The sequence below is a fragment of the Myotis daubentonii genome, chromosome 10 (assembly GCF_963259705.1).
Source record: "Myotis daubentonii chromosome 10, mMyoDau2.1, whole genome shotgun sequence".
Lineage (NCBI taxonomy): Eukaryota > Metazoa > Chordata > Mammalia > Chiroptera > Vespertilionidae > Myotis > Myotis daubentonii.
The window spans coordinates 4,374,790-4,397,216 of NC_081849.1; the positions used below are offsets into that span (position 1 = coordinate 4,374,790).

The following is a 22,427-nucleotide window of genomic DNA, read 5'->3' on the forward strand; positions in this document are numbered from 1 at the left end:
TGGGGCTGCTCCCTAAGACCGTCCCTCCAAACGGCCTTCTACCCCCGGGCAGAAAACGCGAAGGTTCCGCCCCTTCCTGCCCTGCTCCCCCAACACCCTGACCAATCTTGGGCACCCAGACCCCACCTGGGCTCTGCCGCCATCACCTCAGGCTCAGCTCACACTGCCACTGTGAGCTAACAGCAGAGATGTGTGAGTGGGTCAGTCAACCCCAATAGCCTGTGGGGCAGACACTCCATTCACAGAAACCTCCTGAGCAGTTACACACCTCACACTCAGCACCAGGTTAGGAAGCGGAGGGGCCTGGACTCGCCTGGACACCTACCTCCAGAACCTCTACGCTCTCTATTGTTTGTCATCAACAGCAAATGGCTGAAATGCATCTTCATATCCCTTTATCTGTGCCAATGTTTGATAATCCCAGATGTATCCTTGTACAGAAATCCAATGGCTAACTGGAATGGACAGAAGGCATTAGCAGTTCTTACCTGATCAGCCTATGAGGGACTGCTGAAGGGGTGGGACCAGAGATGCTACCTACAGCCTAAAAGAAGCAGCTGACTCGAGTTGAGTAAACAAGGAAAATTCTGGCTCTGGAAGCTGGTTCAACAGAACAAGAATGGGGAAAAAGGGATTTTAGTGGGCATAACCTTGAACCTGTGACAAGGTATGGTACCCTGGGCCATCCAGGTAGAGGACAACAGGGGCCAGGCTCCAGAGAAACGAGCACAGGCTGAGCTGTACAGAGGAGAGAGTCAACCCTGGGAGAGATGGACTTAGTGATCAGTGCAGTCAGACCCACCAGGAAGAAGCCCATAAGGGCCAGAAGGCGACGAGTTAGAAAAAAAGGGCAGTTGACACAAGATACTACTCAGAAGGCAAGTCCATGACCACAGAGGGCAGCTCCTCTGGAGAGGACAGGAGGCCCTTCCTAGCCACCTGGAGTGTCAGTGGACAACAGGACTGGAGAACCTGAACACTGAAATGAACATGCAATGTTAAACTTAAGTCCTGAAAGCACTCACAGAGCCTTTTGAGGACAGAAGAAACATTTCACAAAGGGGAGGTAGTCCTGTCCTCATAGCTCGGTTTCATTTTGGACACAGGCATCCTTTTTCTTCACAACTTACATTTGACCTCATGGAAAAGACTGCTCATTGCATACCTAGTGCTCATCCTCACTGCTTCCTCGGTGACAGGACGACACTGTGCCCAGCTAAAAACTCCAAATTCCAAGCTGTAGCACAGGTGGCCCCGTGACTGAGGTGGGCCAACAAGACAGATGGAACAAGACGGCCTTACAGGCAGCACCCTCTGCCCCACCCACCTCCTCTTTCGCCTGGAATTTGGTAATAAATAAATAAATAAATATGCACATGTGTGCATATATGTGTGTGTACATATATACACACATATTTATATGGGCAGGTCCCTGATACCATCACAGAGTAGCCATACCAACTCAGAACCTTCTCATTTTTACGTAAAAACTAAGAAGCTTGGTGTTTAAAGTCACTGATAAATGAGGTTTCTGTGACACGAGAACAACAGTGTCTTCCATAAATATAGTGGTGGCAAAACTAAAAGTGTATCTTCCATAAATGCCACAGCAAGAAACAGACAGAACAAATAACTTTTCCTTAAAGAAGGAAGAAACTCGGGTTCATAGGATTACAAGTAAATTATCCAAAGTTACACTATCACTAAATAACTCAAGACATGAACCACATTTCAGCCTCTGGATATACTAGTATAAACCGCTCTTTCTTCCGTGGCCGCTGCTTCTGCTGGGACCAATCTGTCTTTACATAACACCAAAGACACCTGGATGCCAAAGTGTGACACTCTGCCTGCGAGATCCTCTTGATGTGATCATTCACTATGTAACCTTCTATCATTTCATGGGCATCAAGGATAATAAATTACAAATGCAGATTTTAAGGCTGTTATTGCTTTGTAAATACCTCACTTAACATAACTTTTAGTACTAATGTGATTCTACCTTTTCAAAGAAAAGGCTGCCTTAATCCTTTCCAATAATTTCTGTTTTGCTTTTCTTTATATTCCTTTAAAAATCCAAGGTAAGAAATTATCGTTCCCTTTCATGTAATTCTTATACAAATTGTACTCTCACTTTTTTGCATCTCTTGCTAATTACATGATGCTATCTACACTAATCCTATTCAGGAAGAACTGATAACTTCCCTTCAAAAAAAGGATGGAAACTTTGCATAAATTGCTTAGCACAAAGTTAATCATATAATGCGGAGAATAAAGAGGCTCCAACAGCTATTATATGACTTATCAGCTTCCCTAAAAGGGTCAGTTGGTCTATTTTAATAAGACTAATTAAATACCTTAACAATATCATTGAAATTTCGTGAATGTTTCAATAAATTACAACCTTCCTCTACATATTTTCATTCCTTAATCTCACTTAAAATGCAAAGAACTATATAAGAAACCAGATACTCAAGAAGGCCTCTCAGTTAATTCTGATTAAATGGATTAAATGAAAAAAAAAAAAAAAGACCACTAGAGACCCCTGACAATTAAAATTACAGCCCTCTATAACAAAGTTAATCCTCTTACTTCAATATTGTTCTTAGATTTCTTTTTCCTTCAGGTTGTACCTATAGGTTTTCCTAGAAGGTACTTTTATAGTCACAAATGCACTGCAAACATTTTGAAGCAACATATGCCCAGTGCTAAGCCCAGGCCACATGGACTTACTGCACAGTATGCAGTGAAGTTACATCTTCCTTTAGTACAAAGTATTGCTTTTGATAAACTAATGACTATTTATTTACAGTCTATTTAATAAAAGACTAATATGCAAATCAACCGAACGGCGGAACAACCAGTTACTGTGACAAGCACTGACCACCAGGAGACAGACGCTTAATGCAGGAGCTGCCCCATGGTGGTCAGTGCACTCCCACAGGGGGAGCGCAGCTCTGCCACAAGCCTGGCTGATGAGCACAGCGGCCTACCTCCAAGGGCTCCCGGACTGCGAAAGGGCACAGGCCGGGCTGAGGGACCCCCACCCCCCCGCATGCATGGATGTGTCGTACACTGGGCCTCTAGTATTTGATAAAGGAAAAGTCCTTTGTTCCTGCACCCCATTCTCCCCACCACAGCTCATCCAGTGACAAGCACTGCACAGCAAGCTTTTCCACTTTAGCACCAAGTGATGGCTACAGTCTGATATACTGATGATTCAACTTGCAGACGCATTAGCTGTTGCCCAGTTCACTGAGCAGCATTTTAGGACTGAGAGAGGGAGGGAGGGAGGGAGGAGGTGCAGCATGATGAAGACTCAGGCTGCCCTGGTTCCAATCCTACCTCCTGCTCCCAGTATGTGAACCTCAGCAATTTTACCTCCAAGCCTCAGTCTCACCACCTGTACGGTGGAGAAAACGGTTCCTGCATATGCTGAACACAGGCCCAGAGCAAATCTGGAATACTGAACTCACTCCTAATCTTCCTCACTGCCACTGGCCTTCAGCAATGTGCACTCTAGGAGACAGACTCTCACTCAGGACTGATTTCTAAGGAGGCAGAAGTATGGGCTGTCAAAGAAGGCACAGTCTGCTTGCTGTGAAACCCTCATCTGGGAAGTCACCTACAGACAACCCACAATCTGACTCCAAGCTATTTGCATACAACCATGTTCACACAAACCTAGACACAGATGTTTACAGCAGCTTCATTTGTAACAGCTGAAGACCAAAATAATCCAATGTCCAAATGGGGAACGGATAACCAGTGCATCCTTACAATGGAATCATATTTATCAGTAAAAAAAGGATGCATTTCTGGCACGTGCAACCAGGTGGGTGAGTGAGTCCCAAGCGCACTGTGCTAAGTGAAAGAAGCCAGACTGAAAAGGCAGCATCCCACAGGGTCCCGAATGCGTGGACAGCTCTGCGCACTGGGCACAGAGCGGAGGCTGCCGGGCTAGGGAGGGGCAGCAGGGGAGTTTCTGGGGAACAACACTGCTCCCAGGCCTAACCATGCTAATGACACAACTGCACACACTTGTTAAAATTCACAGGCTTGTACATTAAAAGGACTAAATTTTTTAAATAAAAAGAAAGCCTAATCTTTTGGAAGAAGTACTTTCAGGTACCTTATAATAGAATAGGGCCTCTTTCCAAATTTATCTTAAAAATATGTTTGAACAGAACTATGGGTCTTCAAGAACTCTGGGAAATAAATATTAACAAAAACAACTGGTGTGCTCTGCAGGACACAGCACTAGAACTGGCCACAGAGATCTTCTTGAACACACAGGAGCCCTGAGACTTTGACATTCTGTGTTGTTAACATTTCACTGGGTGAATTACTGAATTACAGACGGGCAAACTGCATTCCAAGTTTAAGTCTACTATACACGCAACTATACACCTGGGCAGGATTTCTGGAAGGTTTTCATTTCAATCTAACAGCTTTACTTAGCCAAACATCAAACAAAATAGTTAGCCCAACATCGTACTATGCAGTCTTTACAACAGGCTGTATGGCTCAGTGACAATACAAGAACTGATCTCAGGATTTCCATGAGCATCCCCAGCCTTTGAGAGTTATTTGTGTGGATCCTACTACGCCCTATCTCTACCAACACACAACGTACGCTGACAGGACACAGTCCAGTCGAAGGGGTGCTACGCTTTATAACCTCCACATTTAATCACTGTTACAGTGTTTAGCTGCTCCTCTTACTGCTGCAGATGGGAATTCACTGATATGATTAAATTCGATGGTATGATAATATATGGTAATCATGATTAATCAGAAACACACCACCAAATGGAGGATGGTGGCTATTATGTCACCTGCATTTTAAAGTGCATTCTCTCCATGCAAGCCTGACAACGTCTGACAGCTGGAAGGACCTTATCCCACATTCCCTGCTACCACTCCTACATCTGATAAAATGCCCATCATCCCGTCCCCGCTTTAACTGCTAATCATTAGGAGGCAATACAGGCGAGTGGTAACAACAAGACGGGTTCAAAAGGAAGACTAGTGTCCTAGATGGAATGATGCCGGGTTCACAGCTGCACAGACCACAATCAAGAAGGAATGGAATTGGATGCAGCAGTCTCATCAAACACGATTTGCATGAAACGCCACAAAGAACACATCCAGGAGCTGTCAATCACCACCACCTGGTCCCATGCAACACCCTCCCCCCCCCCCCCACCAACCACCACCACCACACACACAGGGATACAGAATGCAGTCAGACCTACCTGTGAGAACTGTGCCTACAAAGGAAACACCAACGGAGATCTCATTTATTGGGTCTACCTAAGTAGTAATGTAATTGCTAAGAAAACTAATTTAAACTGAAAAGTGAAGTCTTTTTTAACATAACTTTTAGTTTTAAAATAAACAAAGATTGCCCGGGCGGTGTTGCTCAGTGGTTGAGCATCGACCTATGAACCAGGAGATCACAATTCGATTCCCAGTCAGGGCACATACTCAGATTGCTGGCTCGATTCCCAGTAGGGGATGTGCAGGCGGCAGACAATCAATGATTCTCTCTATTCATAGATGTTTCTAACGCTCTCTACCTCTCCCTTCTCTCTTTGAAATCAATAAAAACATATTTAAAAAAATAATAAACAAAGATCACTAAGAAATTTTTTAGCAGCCAAACTACTTAGTATTTAAGTGGCTACCCTTGAAATACTAGCATTTCCTGACATAGCAAAGCAAAAGCAATGACTGAATAGGTTTTAGAATACCCTAGGACAGTGATGGCGAACCTTTTGCGCTCGGCATGTCAGCATTTTGAAATACCCTAACTTAACTCTGGTGCCGTATCACATATAGAAACTTTTTGATATTTGCAACCATAGTAAAACAAAGGTTTATATTTTTGATATTTATTTTATATATTTAAATGCCATTTAACAAAGAAAAATCAACCAAAAAACAGGTTCGCCATCACTGCCCTAGGACTCAGTGGTCAGCAAACTGCGGCTCGCAAGCCACATGCGGCTCTTTGGCCCCTTGTGTGTGGCTCTTCCACAAAATACCGACTTCTGCGCATGGGCCACAAAGTTTCAATCACACTGTACGTGCACGCCCACATGTGGTATTTTGTGGAAGAGCCACATTCAAGGGGCCAAAGAGCCGCAAGTGGCTCGAGAGCTGCAGTTTGCTGACCACGGCCCTAGGTCAAGAAACTTGACAATGTGAGTGACTTAGGAATGATTCCTGTACTCAAAAGCAGCAGTTGCATTAACACTGAAACCAACTAGCGAAATCTCAAAGCTGCATTTTCAAATATCATTAATCGAAATTTTCATCTTACTTTTTAAGCAGGTAGACTTTAAAAACAACAACCATCTCTTTTAGGACAAACATATAACTGGAAAACATACTTGTACATAAGGAAAGGACTTTACATTTAAGAACAAAAACATCAGGAAGAGCCTTTGTGGAAAGTGAAACCTATTAGACTAATATGGAGAACAAAAAACATTGGGAACTGAAAACAGACTTCAGACACAAAGACAGTGTCTCACATTAGGTTGAAAACACTGTCTCATATTAGGTTGGCCAATCTCGGTGATTTTTAATTTAAAAAGAAGAGGCATTATCATTTAGCACAATTTCTAGGCATACTAGTTCTAAATTAAGAAGTTCTCAAGTTTTCATGAGATTGTCAAACAAAATGAGCTTTTAAGAAAGTAAAGTTTCCAGTTTGGGGGAAGAGAAGGAAAGCCATGGCATTAATACCAACTGTACCCCAATTGAGTGCTTGTCAATGTGGAAATCTAGTCCTATGTCTCCTGTCTGCCTCTTCTACTCGTTCGTCAGTTGGTTAGAGCTGAAGTCCATAGAGTTAAATGCATAAATTCACATCTGTGTTCTTGAAAACAAAAAAAGTAAAGTAAATAGGTAATATATACCCGCTCTACACTACTCCGTGTATGGAGTCTCTAATAAATAGCAAGATGACTCAATACTAACTTCCTGTGTGCACTTACTTAACAGCTATTCATCTGCACCAGCCCAGGTGGCTCCACCGGGCACAGGACAAATGGGACTTCACAGAGTTCCTCTACAAACCAGGGGCTCAGGAAACGCGTTGGCAACAGGAAGCTGTCAACAAGAACATGACCTCTCCCAGGAGCAATGGAGCTCACTGCAGGGCTGCAGCTGGGGACAGAGCAGATCCCAGTGACCTTCGCTCCTGCTCCAGAGTCCTGCCATTTCACCTTCTGTGTAACAAAGGTGTGCTGGTTCAAACATAGCCTACGATGAATCTGAACTTAGGCTTTCTAACTTGAATGTTTTATCAATTTATTTGTGAGTGAGCGTGTTCATTTTACAAAGCAAAATTCAGTTTAGTGAATGCTGACCAAAGTCCCCTATTGGAAAACACCAGGACAGAGCCCACAGGGAACAGGGCCATCAGTAAGACATCTCCCAGGGGCTGTGGAATCCACAACACTGTCTCCACTATTTATATAATACCATTCAAGTGAACACTGGCTTAAGGACGAGAATTGGGCTTCCTTTAACGGGGCTGGGTTCGTTTTAGCACTATGCAGAGCACATGGCGTGAAAAAGCAATTCACTAAAAGTTCACAAACCTACATTTACATTCATCGCAACAAGTTTACGCTAGAAGTACAAAAGGGAAAAATAGTATTACTTAAAAAAGATCTGGCATAAGTAAAACAATAGAAGATGACCTAGAATTAACCTCCTGTCCCAAAATATTTTGATGGACATTTTAAAAACATACTTTACTGTATGTTTTTAAAATAGATTCCACATCTGATTATTTTCTCTGCAGGAGACTGATTACAGAAATAAACAGAGCTCTGCATTTTCAAGAACCAAAGTTCACTGCTTAAGATCTAGCATTTGCGCCTTTAAAAAAGATACATGTTAAACAGCAGCAAATAACTGAACTGAAGAATACATTTCTCAAATTATATCACCCACATGACATTGTCCTGGTGCAACTATTTCCTGTCATCCAAGCTCAAAGCAGCCTGACAGGATCAGCACCCTCAAAGTACCGTGTAACTTACACGAAGTTCACTGCCTCACAAAGCACCTTCTCTTGTTATCCTCTGGTACTCAAGCATTTGCCCAATTGGAAAGTACAAGTGGATGAAAACTACAAATGATTATTCTAATTTTATATAAGTAAGCTAATTTTTGCAAAAATATTGATTACATACATTACTTTGTTTTTCTTCGACTACAATTGCTTTTTCATGTCAAATTTTATCGCTAAAATGCAAAGTTTATAAGTCCAATAATAATTTTAACACAGATGCTCACAATCCCAAGAAACAGCAAAAAGAACTCAAAAAGCTAGTGCTTTACAATGACTAAGCAGTTAAACAACCTCACAGGAAAGGTGTATCTAATGAGTAAACACATGCAAGCTTATCCTGGGGTAATGCAAGTATTAACCTAAGCTATTTAGACAAACACGTTGAGCAGGAAATTGTACTATGTATCACTTGACTTTTAAATAACTAGTTTTTAAAACTAAATAAGTAATTTAAAGAAAAATTAGCAAAGATAAACAAATAAAATCAGTAAGAATCCGTTTTAGAAACCATATCGAAATCCATAATAACTACAAATCAAGGAACTTTCTAAAAAAATAAAAACTCTGACCCTTAAATCCAATACTGACTTTATTTTTGAGTAATCACCTGATTGTACATCTAGATCCTTCATTAAAACTTTTCGATAGCCTGACCAGTGTGGCTCGATGGTTTGAGCATCGACCTATGAACCAGAAGGTCATGGTTCGATTCCCTGCCAGGGCATATAGCCAGGTTGTCAGCTCAATCCCCGCCCCCCCTCCGGGGGGGCGGGGGGAGAGAAGGGAGGGAGAGGACGCGCAGCAGGAGCAGCCAATCAAAGATTCTCATTATTGATGTTTCTAGCCCTCTTGCCCTCTCCCTCTCCCCCTTCCTCTCTGAAATTAATATCTTTTTAAAAAAATAAAAACCTTTTGCTAAATGCCATCGACAAACACATCTACTGAAATATCAAAGCTAAAGTCAAATAGGTCATTCAGGTATTTCCTGAAAATCAGGTTTCTAGCCTAGCAAAACATTTGTTTTACATATAAATCACTTTAAATTTTATGGTCTGATCCATTTTTTCCAGCATTGTTTTCAGAAAGACCATGTCCTCACTGATTTAATAAAACCATGAACCACCTACAAATCGAATCAAAATCTCAAATATACAAAATTTACTTAAACATATAAAACTCTTTAATGGACATTTTTCTTCTAGTTAAGACATGTTGGAAGAATGAAGAGTTATGGAAAGTACAGGAAAGTGTGTGTGTGTGTGCTTTCTTTTAAAGATATTTTAAAGACAAAACCTTCCTTTTAAAATATAAAACCATCCCAAGCTGGTGTGGCTCAGTGGTTGAGCACTGACCTATGAACCAGGAAGTCATAGTTCCATTCTGGGTCAGGGCACATGCCTGGGTTGCAGGCTTGATCCCCAGTAGAGGGCGTGCAGGAGGCAGCTGATCGATGATTCTCTCTCATCATTGATATTTCTATCTCTCTCTCCCTCTCTCTGAAATCAGTAAAAACATATTAAAAAAATATATGTACATATACGTGTGTGTATCAATATATATGTATATACACATCTATAATGCTAAAAGCGTAATATGCTAATTAGACTGGACATCCTTCCGAACAAAGCTACAGCGGGTGAGGGCCAAGGCCCTTGCACAAATTTCATGCACCGAGCCTCTAGTATATACATAACACCAATGGTCATTAGGACTTTCGAGGTTTTTATAAATAGAGACCTCATCCTTATTCCCTAGAATGTGACATACATACCCACATGTACACAAATGCGTATGTGCTCATATACACTTAGCACAAATTATAACAAAGCAAGGCCCTTCCTTATTAACATCAGGCAATAAATAAAATCAAAATTCATATTCTTTAAGATGAAAGGCATTCCACTGATGATCCTGATTCAACAATCTTACAGTTAGACAAAATTAATCCCATTCTCAAAAATCCATTGACCTTCAGCTTTTAATAAGCATTTTCCATTGCAAAAATTATGGTCAATATTTATAAATCTTTAAACTTATATTCAGTTGGACCCACTTGTATTTGCTATATTAATATTTCTTAGTAAGTGTGTGCTCACTGTCTCGGAGCAGAAGAGCAGCTGCTACTCACTGGGAATCTCTGGGGTCCCACCGCAGGTCTCTGTTGGCTCGGGACTGGCAGCAAGGGCACTGTGGAAAACACCTCTCATTAGAAACACATTGTGCTCACACCCAGACCAGCTGCTAAAGGAAGGCAATAAACTAAGTATAACATAAAACATATACGATGTGTACAACATAAAACACATTAAGTTTCCATCAAGAGAAAGGGAAGGGCTTCTGCCTTCACACAATAGCACAAAAAGAAGCTTACATTTCAACTGTGAATTCCCATTTAGGGTTAAAACATTTCACAACAAAAGAACAACTTACTTTTTTTCACTTCCAGGTTACCCAGGCTATCCAATCCCAGGCATACCTCTGACTCCACTCAAATACAAATTCAAATCTAAATCCTCTGGAGTCATGAACAGAGTGAGAGGGAACAAAGGGGAGAGTGAAGCAGGCAGAGCAAGGGAATATACCCGCTCAGGGCACCATTACAAAGAACAACTACTATGCTGAGATGTTTTGTTTTGTTTTGAAACAAGCAGAACTCCACTGACCTATCAGAAGACAAGGAATCACTTTTCTAAGGGAGGAAGCCAGATGTTAGTTTCACACCTGGGGCTAAATCAGGTATGTTTAAGCTATATAAAACATGTGAGATCTACTGTGGGGGAACCCCAGCACCCAAGTGGTGACAGCTGTGAGTGGCAGCTATACCTCACTAAGATGTGCTGTCCCATCATCTGGGAAACTCTCAGAGTGTCAGATGTTATGGTCTGGTCTGTGGCCCTCTCCTAAATTCATATGAAGTTTTAACACCAGTAACTCAAAATGGGACTGTTATTTGGAAAAAGAGGTGATTAAGGTAAAATGAGGTTAGGTGGGTGAGCCCAATCCACTGTGACTGACTGGTGTCCTTGTAAGAAGAGATCACAACACAGACATGCACAAAGGAATAACCAAGTGAGGCTACATACAAGCAAGAATAAGAACAAAGCTTATAAATTAGAAATATAATAATATTTTAAAATAGCATATTTTAAAGAAATTTCTGGCAAATGAGAAATATAGAAATGATACAGTTTAAAAGTGAATCAAAACTGTTTTTGAAAACAGGGTGCTGAGATGCACTCTCTGGCAGTGGTTCTCAACCTTCCTCATGCCGCGACCCTTTAATACAGTTCCTCATGTTGTGGTGATCCCCAACCATAAAATTATTTTTGTTGCTACTTCATAACTGTAATTTTGCTACTGTTATGAATCGTAATGTAAATATCTGATATGCAGGATGTATTTTCATTGTTCCCGACCCACAGGTTGAGAACCGCTACACTAAGCCTTGTAATTAACATCACACATCCACAGGTCCACTTAAAGTGAGAGTGTAGCTGGATGGACCTGGAAGACCACTTGATCAAAGCAAAGTGTAACTGAAAAAACTTATTTTGATAAAATGTATAAAAGATTGAAGTACATCCCTTTCTTGAGAGCCTAATCCAGCCGTGGGCAAACTACGGCCCGCGGGCCGGATCCGGCCAGTTCAGCTGTTCTATCCGGCCCGCGGAGCCGAAAGAGCAGAGGGTTCTCTTGCTCTCCCCTCCACTCCTTCACCAGCAGCAGCGTTAACATGGCAATGTCGGGAAACACGGCCGCAGCTCCTTCTTCTGAGTCCAGTTTAAGAACCCATTGTGACCCTCGAGTCAAAAAGTTTGCCCACCCCTGGCCTAATCCAATGAATCAAAATTTCAAACTAAGAGTCAATTTGCAAGGCTTCCTATAAAATAGCAACCAGCCCCTCAATCTATGTAGCTGGCTAAAGGCTCTGGGTACATCGATTATATACCTGAAGCAAAATAGTAGACCATTCAGTGGAGAAAGTACCTCTGACCTCAAAAGATTATCATGAAAGTAAAGAAGAAAAAAACTACACATTAAATAATAGAAAGACAGCATTTTTTAAACTACGCACCAAATTTTTAAACATTTTCTTAGTAAACTGTAAAAAGCTTCCAGCTGGTGTGGTTCAGTGGTTGAGCGTCAACCTATGAACCAGATCAGGGTTCGATTCCCAGTCAGGGTACATGCCCGGGTTTCAAGCTCAATCCCTAGTGTGAAACATGCAGAAGGAGGCCAATCAATGATTCTCTCTCACCACTGATGTTTATCTCTCTCTCTCCCTCTCCCTCCCTCTCTGAAGTCAATGAAAGTATATTTTTTTAAAAGTTAAAAAATAAATTGTAAAACACAACAGGAAAGAGGAGAAAAAGAATAAACGCTGACAAGAACATCTGAGAACAGGTGTGACGCACAGATCGAATCCAGCCAGGCCAGAAAGAAGGCCTCAGTCAGACTGCCAGGGCATCTGCGGCCTGTCCTCCTAGGGGCCCTGCAGGGCACCTGGTCTGCAGGCAGGAAGACAAGTCTATCTATGAGAGAACTTAAAACCTGAACTGTTAACAGACCATTCCAGTTGAACCTTAAACTCCAAATATTTGATATTTAAGACATCTTCTGTTGTCCCATGTACCTAATGGATTAGATTAGCTTTCGATTCACTGCAACGGTTGTAATAGTGAACACCTGAAGAACACATTGAGTTTCCATCAGAACTGGTTAATTATAATTTTATGGAACACTTCTTCCTCAAAAAGGAAATGTGTGCCATCAAGAAAAGATGTGCACACGCTGGTACCTTTTACATGTACCTTCTACCTGCCTACAGCTCCAAGAACCACTGGGTTCCTCTCTCTTACCTGTGCAGCAGGCAGCTAGATACCAAGCCTCTCTCAAGAGGAACTGCTTTCTACTTAAGCTCATTCACTCACTCTCTCCCTACACCAGCAAATCTCAAGATCAAAGGTGTGTCAAGGAGAAGGAATGTGTGGCACAAAGCCCCGGCTTCGTGGTGAAAACCATTTAGCTTGTTCTGAGTGTAAAACTTGCCGGCAAGGTGATGTGCACTCACTGAGTCTGCATGAGCTCTGGGTGCCAGGTCTCTGTCTATGCCCATCAGGCTGCTGACTCAGCAAGACACACACCCTTCACACCTGGAAGACATCCTGAGTTTCCTTAGCGCTCTCCCACTCTGCATGTCCTACCACCACTTATTTCTATCAGGCCACACCAACCTGTGCACCTCACCAACTGCCAGTCCTCCCTCACTGTGCAAGGAAATACACAATACCCAATGCTGACATCAGTGAAATCCTTCCCACAGCTCCATTCCTGCAGGGGCACGTCCTGGGTAGCCACCTAGAAAAGGGCTACTTTCCTGCACCCTCCTTGCCCTCGTGAGCATGCGTTGGTCCCTTCCTCCCACAGCTGCTAGCGCAGACACAGGTAATGTGCAAATCACACAGACTATAACATGTCCTGCCCTGCAAGACAGTGAGGTCACTGAATGATTCTAATATATGGTGGGGACAAGCAAAGGGGTCAGTCAGGGGGTCAGGGACCGACAGCACTAACACCGACCTTCCAGGTGTGTCTAACAAGAGCAATCTCCTGTAACAACACAAGGACACTGTTCCTCCTCTGCCCCCCTACAGCCCTCTGCTCCAAGGCCACAGCACAACTTCACAGCGCCCCCAGACCACTGGCCCTCTCCACACTCCAAGTCCTATCTCAGGCTTCTCCCCAAGTTCTGAAACTTCTCAACCACACCTTTGGAATTCCAAGTTCTCAGCCACCAGAACCCATGCTGGCCTGGGCCTGTCCCCTTCCTGCTCTAATGGAAACCTAGCTGTCGCAAAGGATGCTGCTGTTTCCCTCACAGCCTTCCCCACGGCCTCTGGAGGCAGAGAGGGTGCTTCTTGGCCTGAGTGCTGTTTCCACCCAAGCGTTGCACACTAGCTACCTGATTCCACACCAGCAGCCTTCTTCAACTCTTACCTTCCTAATGAAGCCAGCCCGGCCCTAGCTGCTCCATCTGTCAGTGCACTGGCATCCCCTAACCTGCCACAGAAATCAGTGTGTTTGTGGCTGACTGTTAGAGCGCAGGACCATGACTGCAAAAAGCTTGTCTGCTTTGTGCACCAACATAACTCAGTGCCTGAGATAGAAGCATCGCAGCCCACGTGTGCTTGGCAGAGGCATAAAGATGTGCTCCTGCCCTAGTCCGTTTGGCTCAGTGGATAGAGCATCAGCCCAGCTGAAGGGTTCCAGGTTCAATTTTGGTCAAGGGCATGTACCTCGGTTGCAGGCTCAATCCTTGGCACTGGTCAGGGCACCTGTGGGAGGCAACCAGTCAATGTGTCTCTCACACATCAATGTCTTTTCTCTCTCTCTCTCTCTCTCCCCCCCTCCTTTCTTCTCTCTAAAAATCAATGTTAAAAATACCCTCACCTGGCCAGCACAGCTCAGTGGTCAATCTATGAACCAGGAGATCACGGTTCGATTCCCGGTCAAAGCACATGTTCAGGTTACGGGCTCGATCCTCAGTGGGGGGCGTGAAGGAGGCAGCTGATCAATGATTCTCTCTCATCGTTGATGTTTCTATCTCTCTCTCCCTCTCCCTCTCCCTCTCCCTCTCTGAAGTCAATTAAAAATATATTAAAATTATATATATATATATATGAAATCTCTCCTTGGGTGAGGATTAATAAACAAAAAAAGATGTGCTCCTTCCCAAAGGCATGAAAACAGTTTCCTTGGGCCAGGAAATGGTAACATGGGAGGTTGTCACTTAAAACTCATGACTAAAGGTGAATCTATGCACGTGTGCGCACGCGCGCACACACACACACACACAGGTAACATGGGGACTCACAGAGAGCACCTGATTGGGCCACGAGGAAGCACCCTGCTAACTCTCCCTGATGCCTCTCCTGCCCTCCAAATTCAGTGCCTGCCACCCAATCAGAACCTAAGATACACATTTGTTAGCAAGCACCTGGCCCGTGAGTAGCAGGAGTCTAAGTGGGTGGGGAAGACATCAGGAAGCCAAGTTATCCTTGCAGACTGGAGCATGACATCTCTTTGGCCACAGCAACAATAAAGGAGACACATACCTTGCACGGGCGTCACCACCGCTCCTTTGAAGTGGGGGTTTATGTGGATGTTCTTGGGCTGCTGTGGGGTCACGGGTGGAGGGGTCATCATCACCCTGGGCGCCTCCATCTGGGGTGGCACATGCATTCCTTGTGGAGGAGAGGGGTGGTGCGGATGCTGCAGGGGCAGCAGGGGCTGCAGGGGCTGCTGCTGGAACAGGCTCCGAATGGGCTGCTGCTGGGGTGGCGGTGGGGGGGGAGGCTGAGGCTGGGTTGGAGGAATTAATCTTGGAGAGTGCGTCTAGAATCACAAAAGAGACAAATTCGCAGGAATCAACATTTAAAAGCAAAGAAAACGACTGGTGACATGTTACAGACTTATGCTGACTTAATTGTAGAAGTTAGGAGTTAGAAGTAAGTTCACAGTAACAAGCTGTACGAGACAGCAGGCAAGGACGCTGTCCCACTGGCTCTGCCATCTCACCATGCGCTCAACCTCAGGGCAGGTGGGCAGACGTGGCAGTTCAACCAGCAGAACTACCCCCAGTGAGCCATGCACCACACTGAGGACAGACCCAGGCTGCCCTGCCCTAATGCAAGGCTGCTTGCTCTGTGGCTGTCCCTTATGGAAGCAGGTCTCTTACTAGCACTTTCTTCACAAGCGATTGTAACAGAATTGTTTTTACTGCCGAATACTAGAGGACAGAATTTATAAGACCACATATGAAATCATTAGAGACTATAAGTACACTTCACGAACTTCAGCTGCATTCCTACTACTAAACTTTACTTCCAGACTAAGTGATCAACACAAAATGCCATACCCACAAAAGCATATTTTCATTTGTTCTAGTTTTTGACTCAAGAAAACTGTAACGTTACCACCACAGGAGGCTGTGTGGGGAGCAGCGCAGGTCTGTGGTCCTTCATGCGGCCCCTCTCACTGTTCTCTCTTCTCTGGTCCCCCATTCCACGACACATTAAAGGACCTCCTCTCCTTCCGCCCCGCCTTGAACCATAGCGGCCCTGCTTATGCTGGCGTTCTCTTTCTTCGAACTCAAGCAACGCAGCTTTGGCTTCTGCTGAAAGCTCTGTGTGAAAAGATGTGCACACGTTAGAAACATTCAGAGCGGGAACAAGACTCACAGGGAGAACACACAGAAGAAATACGTGACAATAACACTCTGCAACAGCAAGTGCTTCCCCACAACAGGCAACTGCATCGACAGGAGCAAGCACGACACAGTGGCGACCCCCACCCACTATTCGATGGGGGCATGCTCTGCCTTGGAATACAAGTGTCTCCTGTGTACAAAGACTGGAAGGTATTTTCACTTGGGAACACTAATGTGCTGAGGGAGCTGAAAAAAGGGGCTCAAGTCAAAGTTAGCCACTGCCCTTCAGCTGCCAGGCAGGTGCCATCATGTTGGCCGACAGCACAGCTCAGAACCCGCTCCCCGGTCACACCCAGCACAGCTGTCCTAGTAAAACCAGCACAAGCATTACTAAGACACAGACACAGAGACTCAGAAAAATACATACAACAGAACAGATTCCTGACTCTTCTGATCTTACAACTATTAGTGAAATCACTCTAATGTCAAATAATTGCCATTAAGCCCCGGCCCATGTTGCTAGTGCAGTGATGGCGAACCTATGACACGCGTGTAAGAGGTGACACGCGAACTCATTTTTTTGGTTCATTTTTCTTTGTTAAATGGCACTTAAATATATAAAATAAATATCAAAAATATAAATCTTTGTTTTACTATGGTTGCAAATATCAAAAAATTTCTGTATGTGACATGGCACCAGAGTTAAGTTAGGGTTTTTCAAAATGCTGACACGCCGAGCTCAAAAGGTTCGCCATCACTGTGCTAGTGGTTAGAGTGCCAACCCTTGACCAGGTTAGACTCCCGGTCATGGGGTCAAGAGCACGTACCTGGGTTGCAGTTTCACTCCCCACCCTCCAGTCCATGGGCGACAACCAACCAGTCCATGTGCATGTGTCTCTTTCACATCGATGTTTCTCTCTCTCTCTTTTTCCCTCCTTCCCTCCCTCCCTCTCTCTGTGAAAAAGCAATGGAAAAAATATCCTCATGTGAGGATTAACCAAAAATAAAAAAATAATTAATGTTAATGTCATACAAAATGGAAAACATTTACTATTATCATTACAAATTTTTAGTTTTATAAAGAAAGAAAAAAAATCTTTGCTGAGTGAAGAAAGATTTATATGCATGCCTTCTGATGAGGAACCATGCCAAGTGAGAGCAAAATCTTGTAAGAGAAAACATATTCATGCAAACATTTGTTGGACACCAGTATTAGTAGGTGCTCACCTGTCTGACCAACACTTCAGGGCAGTGATTTTCAACCTTTTACATCTCATGGCACATAGAATCTAATTACTGAAATTCTGTGGCTCACCAAAAAGTATATTTTTGCCAATATGACAAAAAAAAATAGGTATAATTTTGATTCATTCACAGAGACAACCATTGTGTTGGCTGCTGTTTTTATTTGACAGTCTAAGGAAAAAGAGGTCAGTGCCCTGACTAGTCAGTATTGCATGTTTTTAAAAATCTTACTGCTGAGTGAAAATCAGGGCTTAAGGGATACGAAACACATAGACTCTGTCTCTAAGAAACTTCAGGTGGCACATTATTCTAAAGTCCTAAAAGAAAAAAACTGACGGACTCAAATATGGTTCCTTTATTTCAAAATATTATCTGAGTTGTGGCATTGTATCTTACATTAATAAACCGCGTCCTGAGAAGCATTCTTATGCCTTCTTCCACAATGAAGGGTCCATTGTAAATATTACCAGTTTATCTCCTACCTTGGAATCCATAGTCATCTCTAAACTCTTCCAAAATCTCTAAACCACACTTCATCCCCTTGAAATGGTTTCTATGGTAACCCCTCCCCTTCAAATGGATCGAGGCCCCATTCGAAGGAATATTTAATCTCTTCTTAACAAGCACAGACTTTTACTCTAATCTTGATGACATGATTGGTTCACATACACATTTTATGCGGTGAATCAGCAATTATTTTTCTAGTGGTTCTAAGTGTCAAGATTAATTTCACTATCCCCAGTAATAAAATGGTTTCAAATGACATCTTTAATCAGCAAGTAAAAATGCTTTCCTCCAATTGAGACAAGCTGTCACAAAAGGTCACCAAAATATGACAGGATGGAAATTACATTTGTATCTTCAACTGAAATGTTAATTTCCCTTTAAGTGTTTTCTGTACTATGTCCAGATTCTAAAGTAGAGATATAGCTCAATGTAACAAGTTTTACACTGCATTGTCCCTTTCTAAAATGTGCTTAATTAAGAAAAACAAATTTACATACAAATAATTGTACAATGATTAGACTAACACATAATAAATAAGTATTTATAGAATACACAGTTTATTTGGCAAAGTAAAAACAACACCCGGTAATCTGGTTTTTTACTGGTTTTTTACACGATAACTGATCAGGAAATGTACACTAAGCCTGCAAACACCAGGATCTGTGCAGACGCAGTGCAGTGTGCTGGCACTAGAGACCTGGAACTGCATGAGACCACATGGAACACTTCCCCACAGATCCTGTGCCATAAAAAAATTCACCGAGGATACAATTTAAAAGAGAACATCATGCATCACAAGATCTTTAGGCTGAAGCAATAAAGCATAATTAAACATAATAAATGTGCCAGTGAGGTTTTGAATCTCATAAAATCTAAATGCCTACTCATAGGTAATGTTTTTAAAGCCTAACTAAAATAAATGCAGTCTTTCCTTCATTGCTCGCACGGCTTAAAAGAAAATCCAGGTCCACTTCCTAGGCCAGAAGAGCAGGCAGCTTGGAGCTTCTGTGCTGACACTGCAGGAAACTGGTGAAGGACACCCACATTCTAGTGACGGCTTCTGGCATTACCACTCAAAATAGGCCATTCCTTACACGGATGTTCTAGAAAGAGAAACCCTTCTCAACTGGGTTCCACGAAAGAAGCCCTACAGCATCCTTTGTGTGTAACAAATGAATTTATCGCCCAATTATCAAGTTTTGCACCATTCCTAGGAAAACTGAGAAACACACATTTTCTGTAACGTTTAATTCCCAGAATCCTGGATGAGGGGAAAAGCTCACTACTTAAGATCTTACCCTAACTAAAAACCCAAAATTCTAATTCAAATCGGAATTCAAAATACAAAATCACCAGCTCTGTATTGGGCTCCATACCTGCCAAGACTATCAGATATGAATTAGTAGTCTTCATTTTTAAGACTGGCATCATGTATTTGAGCGTGAAAATGATTCAACGTGGCGAAAGCACCTTCTAAATCCTGAAGAGAACTACTACTGCACATGCAGACTAAAGGCTCAGAAATGGGGGCGCCAGAGCTTCATTCCATTCTTCTTTTTAAAGTGTGGGGTGTTCTCAATATTAATCAATGATTTCACAAAATAATTATTTGCATTCAAAATGCTAAAAGACATCATTCGACAAAAAAAATATGACATATGTATCTGGTAGCAAGATATTAAAACTAAAACCCATTACAAAGAGTAGGTAAATAGCTTTATCAATCAAATAAATGAGAGTATTTCTACACAAAACATGAAACTACTGTTTCCATCGCCACAAGCACACAGACAGCTGAGCTGTAAAGTAATTTCTAGTTTATCAAATACTGCAGCAGCCTCTCTCAGTATCTTTCTTATAAATAAAACTAAACTTTTGTTTGGGGGATGGGAGTGTTCAGGTAATAAGGGAGCTCACTGTTTTTAGGAAACCAATCTTTAAATGGACAGAAAAATCCTGCTTGTACCGGGAATAATCCTAACTCTTCAGTTTCTAGAAAATGTATGTTTCCTAGATTAGGGCTCACAAATACAGAGCCAAGAAAGATACTTTCAAGCCCCATTTTCATTTGTCCTATTATCTAACCAATCATTCTGCACCAATGCATTTAAAGCCCTTTTTTTAAGTTGAAAGAATGATAAAAAGTCAAATTGTTTATGCTTAAGCCACAATGCCTCTAAGGACCTCAGACCCACTCCCTGACATGTAAAAGGCCGACTTGCCCACCACTAATTCCTTCCAGCCCCTGGTTTCAGGATGGCATGACTATAAAGCTGCCAGATGCCTTGAAAAGGAAAAAAAGATTTACACAAATTCTGCAATAAAGGAAGTACAAACGATACTGAAAAGAACAAAGTGAGAAAAAGGTCCTGATAAAAAAGAGAAGCAGGAATAAAACAAACACAAAGTATGAATACAGGCAAGCTGGATGTGTCACCATTGCCAGGCCTAGGTCAAGGTAAAGTGGACAGGGACAAGATGACCCAGCTGAGGACCAGGGGCTGTGCAAAGGCAGCAAAGGTCAGGGGAGAGTGACCCATGAAATCCACCATGGCCTACAGGGAGCTGGCAACAGAGGGAAAGGTTCCCCCATTCTTAATGGCGACTATCAAGTGATTTCACAGCCTTAGCACATGCAGCTTCCACCGTTATTATGACTGGATATATCTGGTTCCCCAATTAATGCAACAAAGCCAATCCCAGCTAACAAAGCCACAGAAACCGGATAATTCACAACCACCCGCCCCCAACACAGGCACCCTCCAACATGGCACCTAGGCCATTTCCCTACTGAGCCGCTGCTGCCCAGTGCCCTCTAGTGCTCAGCCAAGGTGCCATCTCGCCCTTGTCCATTATCCCAGCCCATGCCTGAGCTGTGTGCTCCAGCAGGCTTGCTCTGTATCATTACCATCCTCCTGCTGAGGGTCCTTTGTTTTTTTCCATGTTTAAGACCTGCGCTTCATCTCCTTTTACCCAAGGTCAACTTCAAATCCTTTCTTAGAAAGTTACACTGTCCTAGACTGACAACTTTATACCTTAACTTGAGAAAAGTCTAAGCAAATCTTGGGCCAAAAGGTAGAGATGGAAGAAACTGTTAGGGGAAGAAGTGGAGACCGGTACGATTCTAGAACAATCTCTCCACAAAGTTCATTAGTAAAGTAGCATGACATGACTGGCTCACTCCTGTTAACTTGTGCAACTTGGGGACTTGGTGTCCTCACACAGAATTCCTATCTGCTCAGTTTATAACTGAAAATGGCTACAAATAATGGTTTTAAGAAGTAATAAAGGTAGTAACTAAGGGTTAGTTGACTGTTATTTTGACCAAGGCCAGAGAGCAGGTAGAACCCTCTAGCCTTCCATCTTTCCATCCTCCTCCTCGGAATATGATACAGTATCCCAGCGGTTCTCAAAGTGCGGTCAGAGCAGCAGCATCTGGAAACACATCAGAAATGCACCTGTGTTGGGCTCCATCCTAAATGCTGGGAGTGGGTCCAGGAATCTGTGATAATAAGCCTTCCAGGTGACTTGCTCACTCATATTTGAGAACCACTGCTTTATTCTCTGCAACAGACACTGCAAGGAACCGTGGGAAGGCTCTCTGTTAATCAGCCACAGCTTACTATCAATCTTTAAGTTGCAGGACTTGCTCAGAATGATGGTCAATTGATTGTGTCTACAAGTCACCTTGTGTTTTTACGGAATGACTTTTATAGCACCGTAGCTCAGCTCTGTCTTCACACAGACCATCCCCCTCTGATGGCATGCATAATAATCTATAAAGTCAACATTTCTTTATCTATTTGATTAATCATAATAGTACTATGGAGGAAGCTGAAATGGGAATGAGGAAAGATGGGAGACGGCCAAAAAGAGTTACCCAAAGTTTCTGGAATGTTCCTTCTCTCTCGAGTTACATCTGAGAGCCTAATAATTGTTCCTTCTTTCCTTTCAGTTTTGAAGCGCAATCTTCCAGATTCTTCATCCTCATCATCTTCTTCATCTGATTCTTCTTTTATTTCCTTCTGCATTTCCAAAGTCTCCATACTCCCCTACATTGCAGACACACAAAACAAAGGGGAAAGTGAGTTCATCTCTTGAATTAAAGATTGAAGAATATGCTATTTATATTTAAGATGTAAAATGTCCTTTTAACAATGAAAAATGAACTGCTTCACTGGCAAATGTACAAGAAAAATATTAAACTAGCAATGCAATCATTTTGCATCCTTTCCCCAACATTTTCTGTGTAAGAAGATCAGCTACAAATGTACATACTCGTTGTTATAAATCCTACAAGTAGAGGCACATCTTCAGGAGCGCAAATGCCTGAAAACAGAATGACGAAGGTAAACCATAACTTTATTTTAG

General features: G+C 42.7%; 1 protein-coding gene across 3 annotated transcripts in view; it reads right to left on the reverse strand.

Annotated features, from left to right (window-relative positions):
* RBM33 (RNA binding motif protein 33) overlaps positions 1–22,427 on the reverse strand; it is a 122,476-nt gene that overhangs the window by 51,544 nt on the left and 48,505 nt on the right. For all 3 annotated transcript variants that reach the window (XR_009454678.1, XM_059711364.1, XM_059711363.1), the window contains exons 6-9: positions 21,937–22,108; positions 16,072–16,280; positions 15,211–15,490; positions 10,224–10,282 (exon numbers count right to left, since the gene is read on the reverse strand). Coding sequence is in view for 2 of the 3 variants with exons in the window: in XM_059711364.1 (XP_059567347.1) it covers positions 10,224–10,282; positions 15,211–15,490; positions 16,072–16,280; positions 21,937–22,108 (720 nt within the window). In the remaining variant the exon portion in view is untranslated. The remainder of the gene's footprint in view (positions 1–10,223; positions 10,283–15,210; positions 15,491–16,071; positions 16,281–21,936; positions 22,109–22,427) is intronic.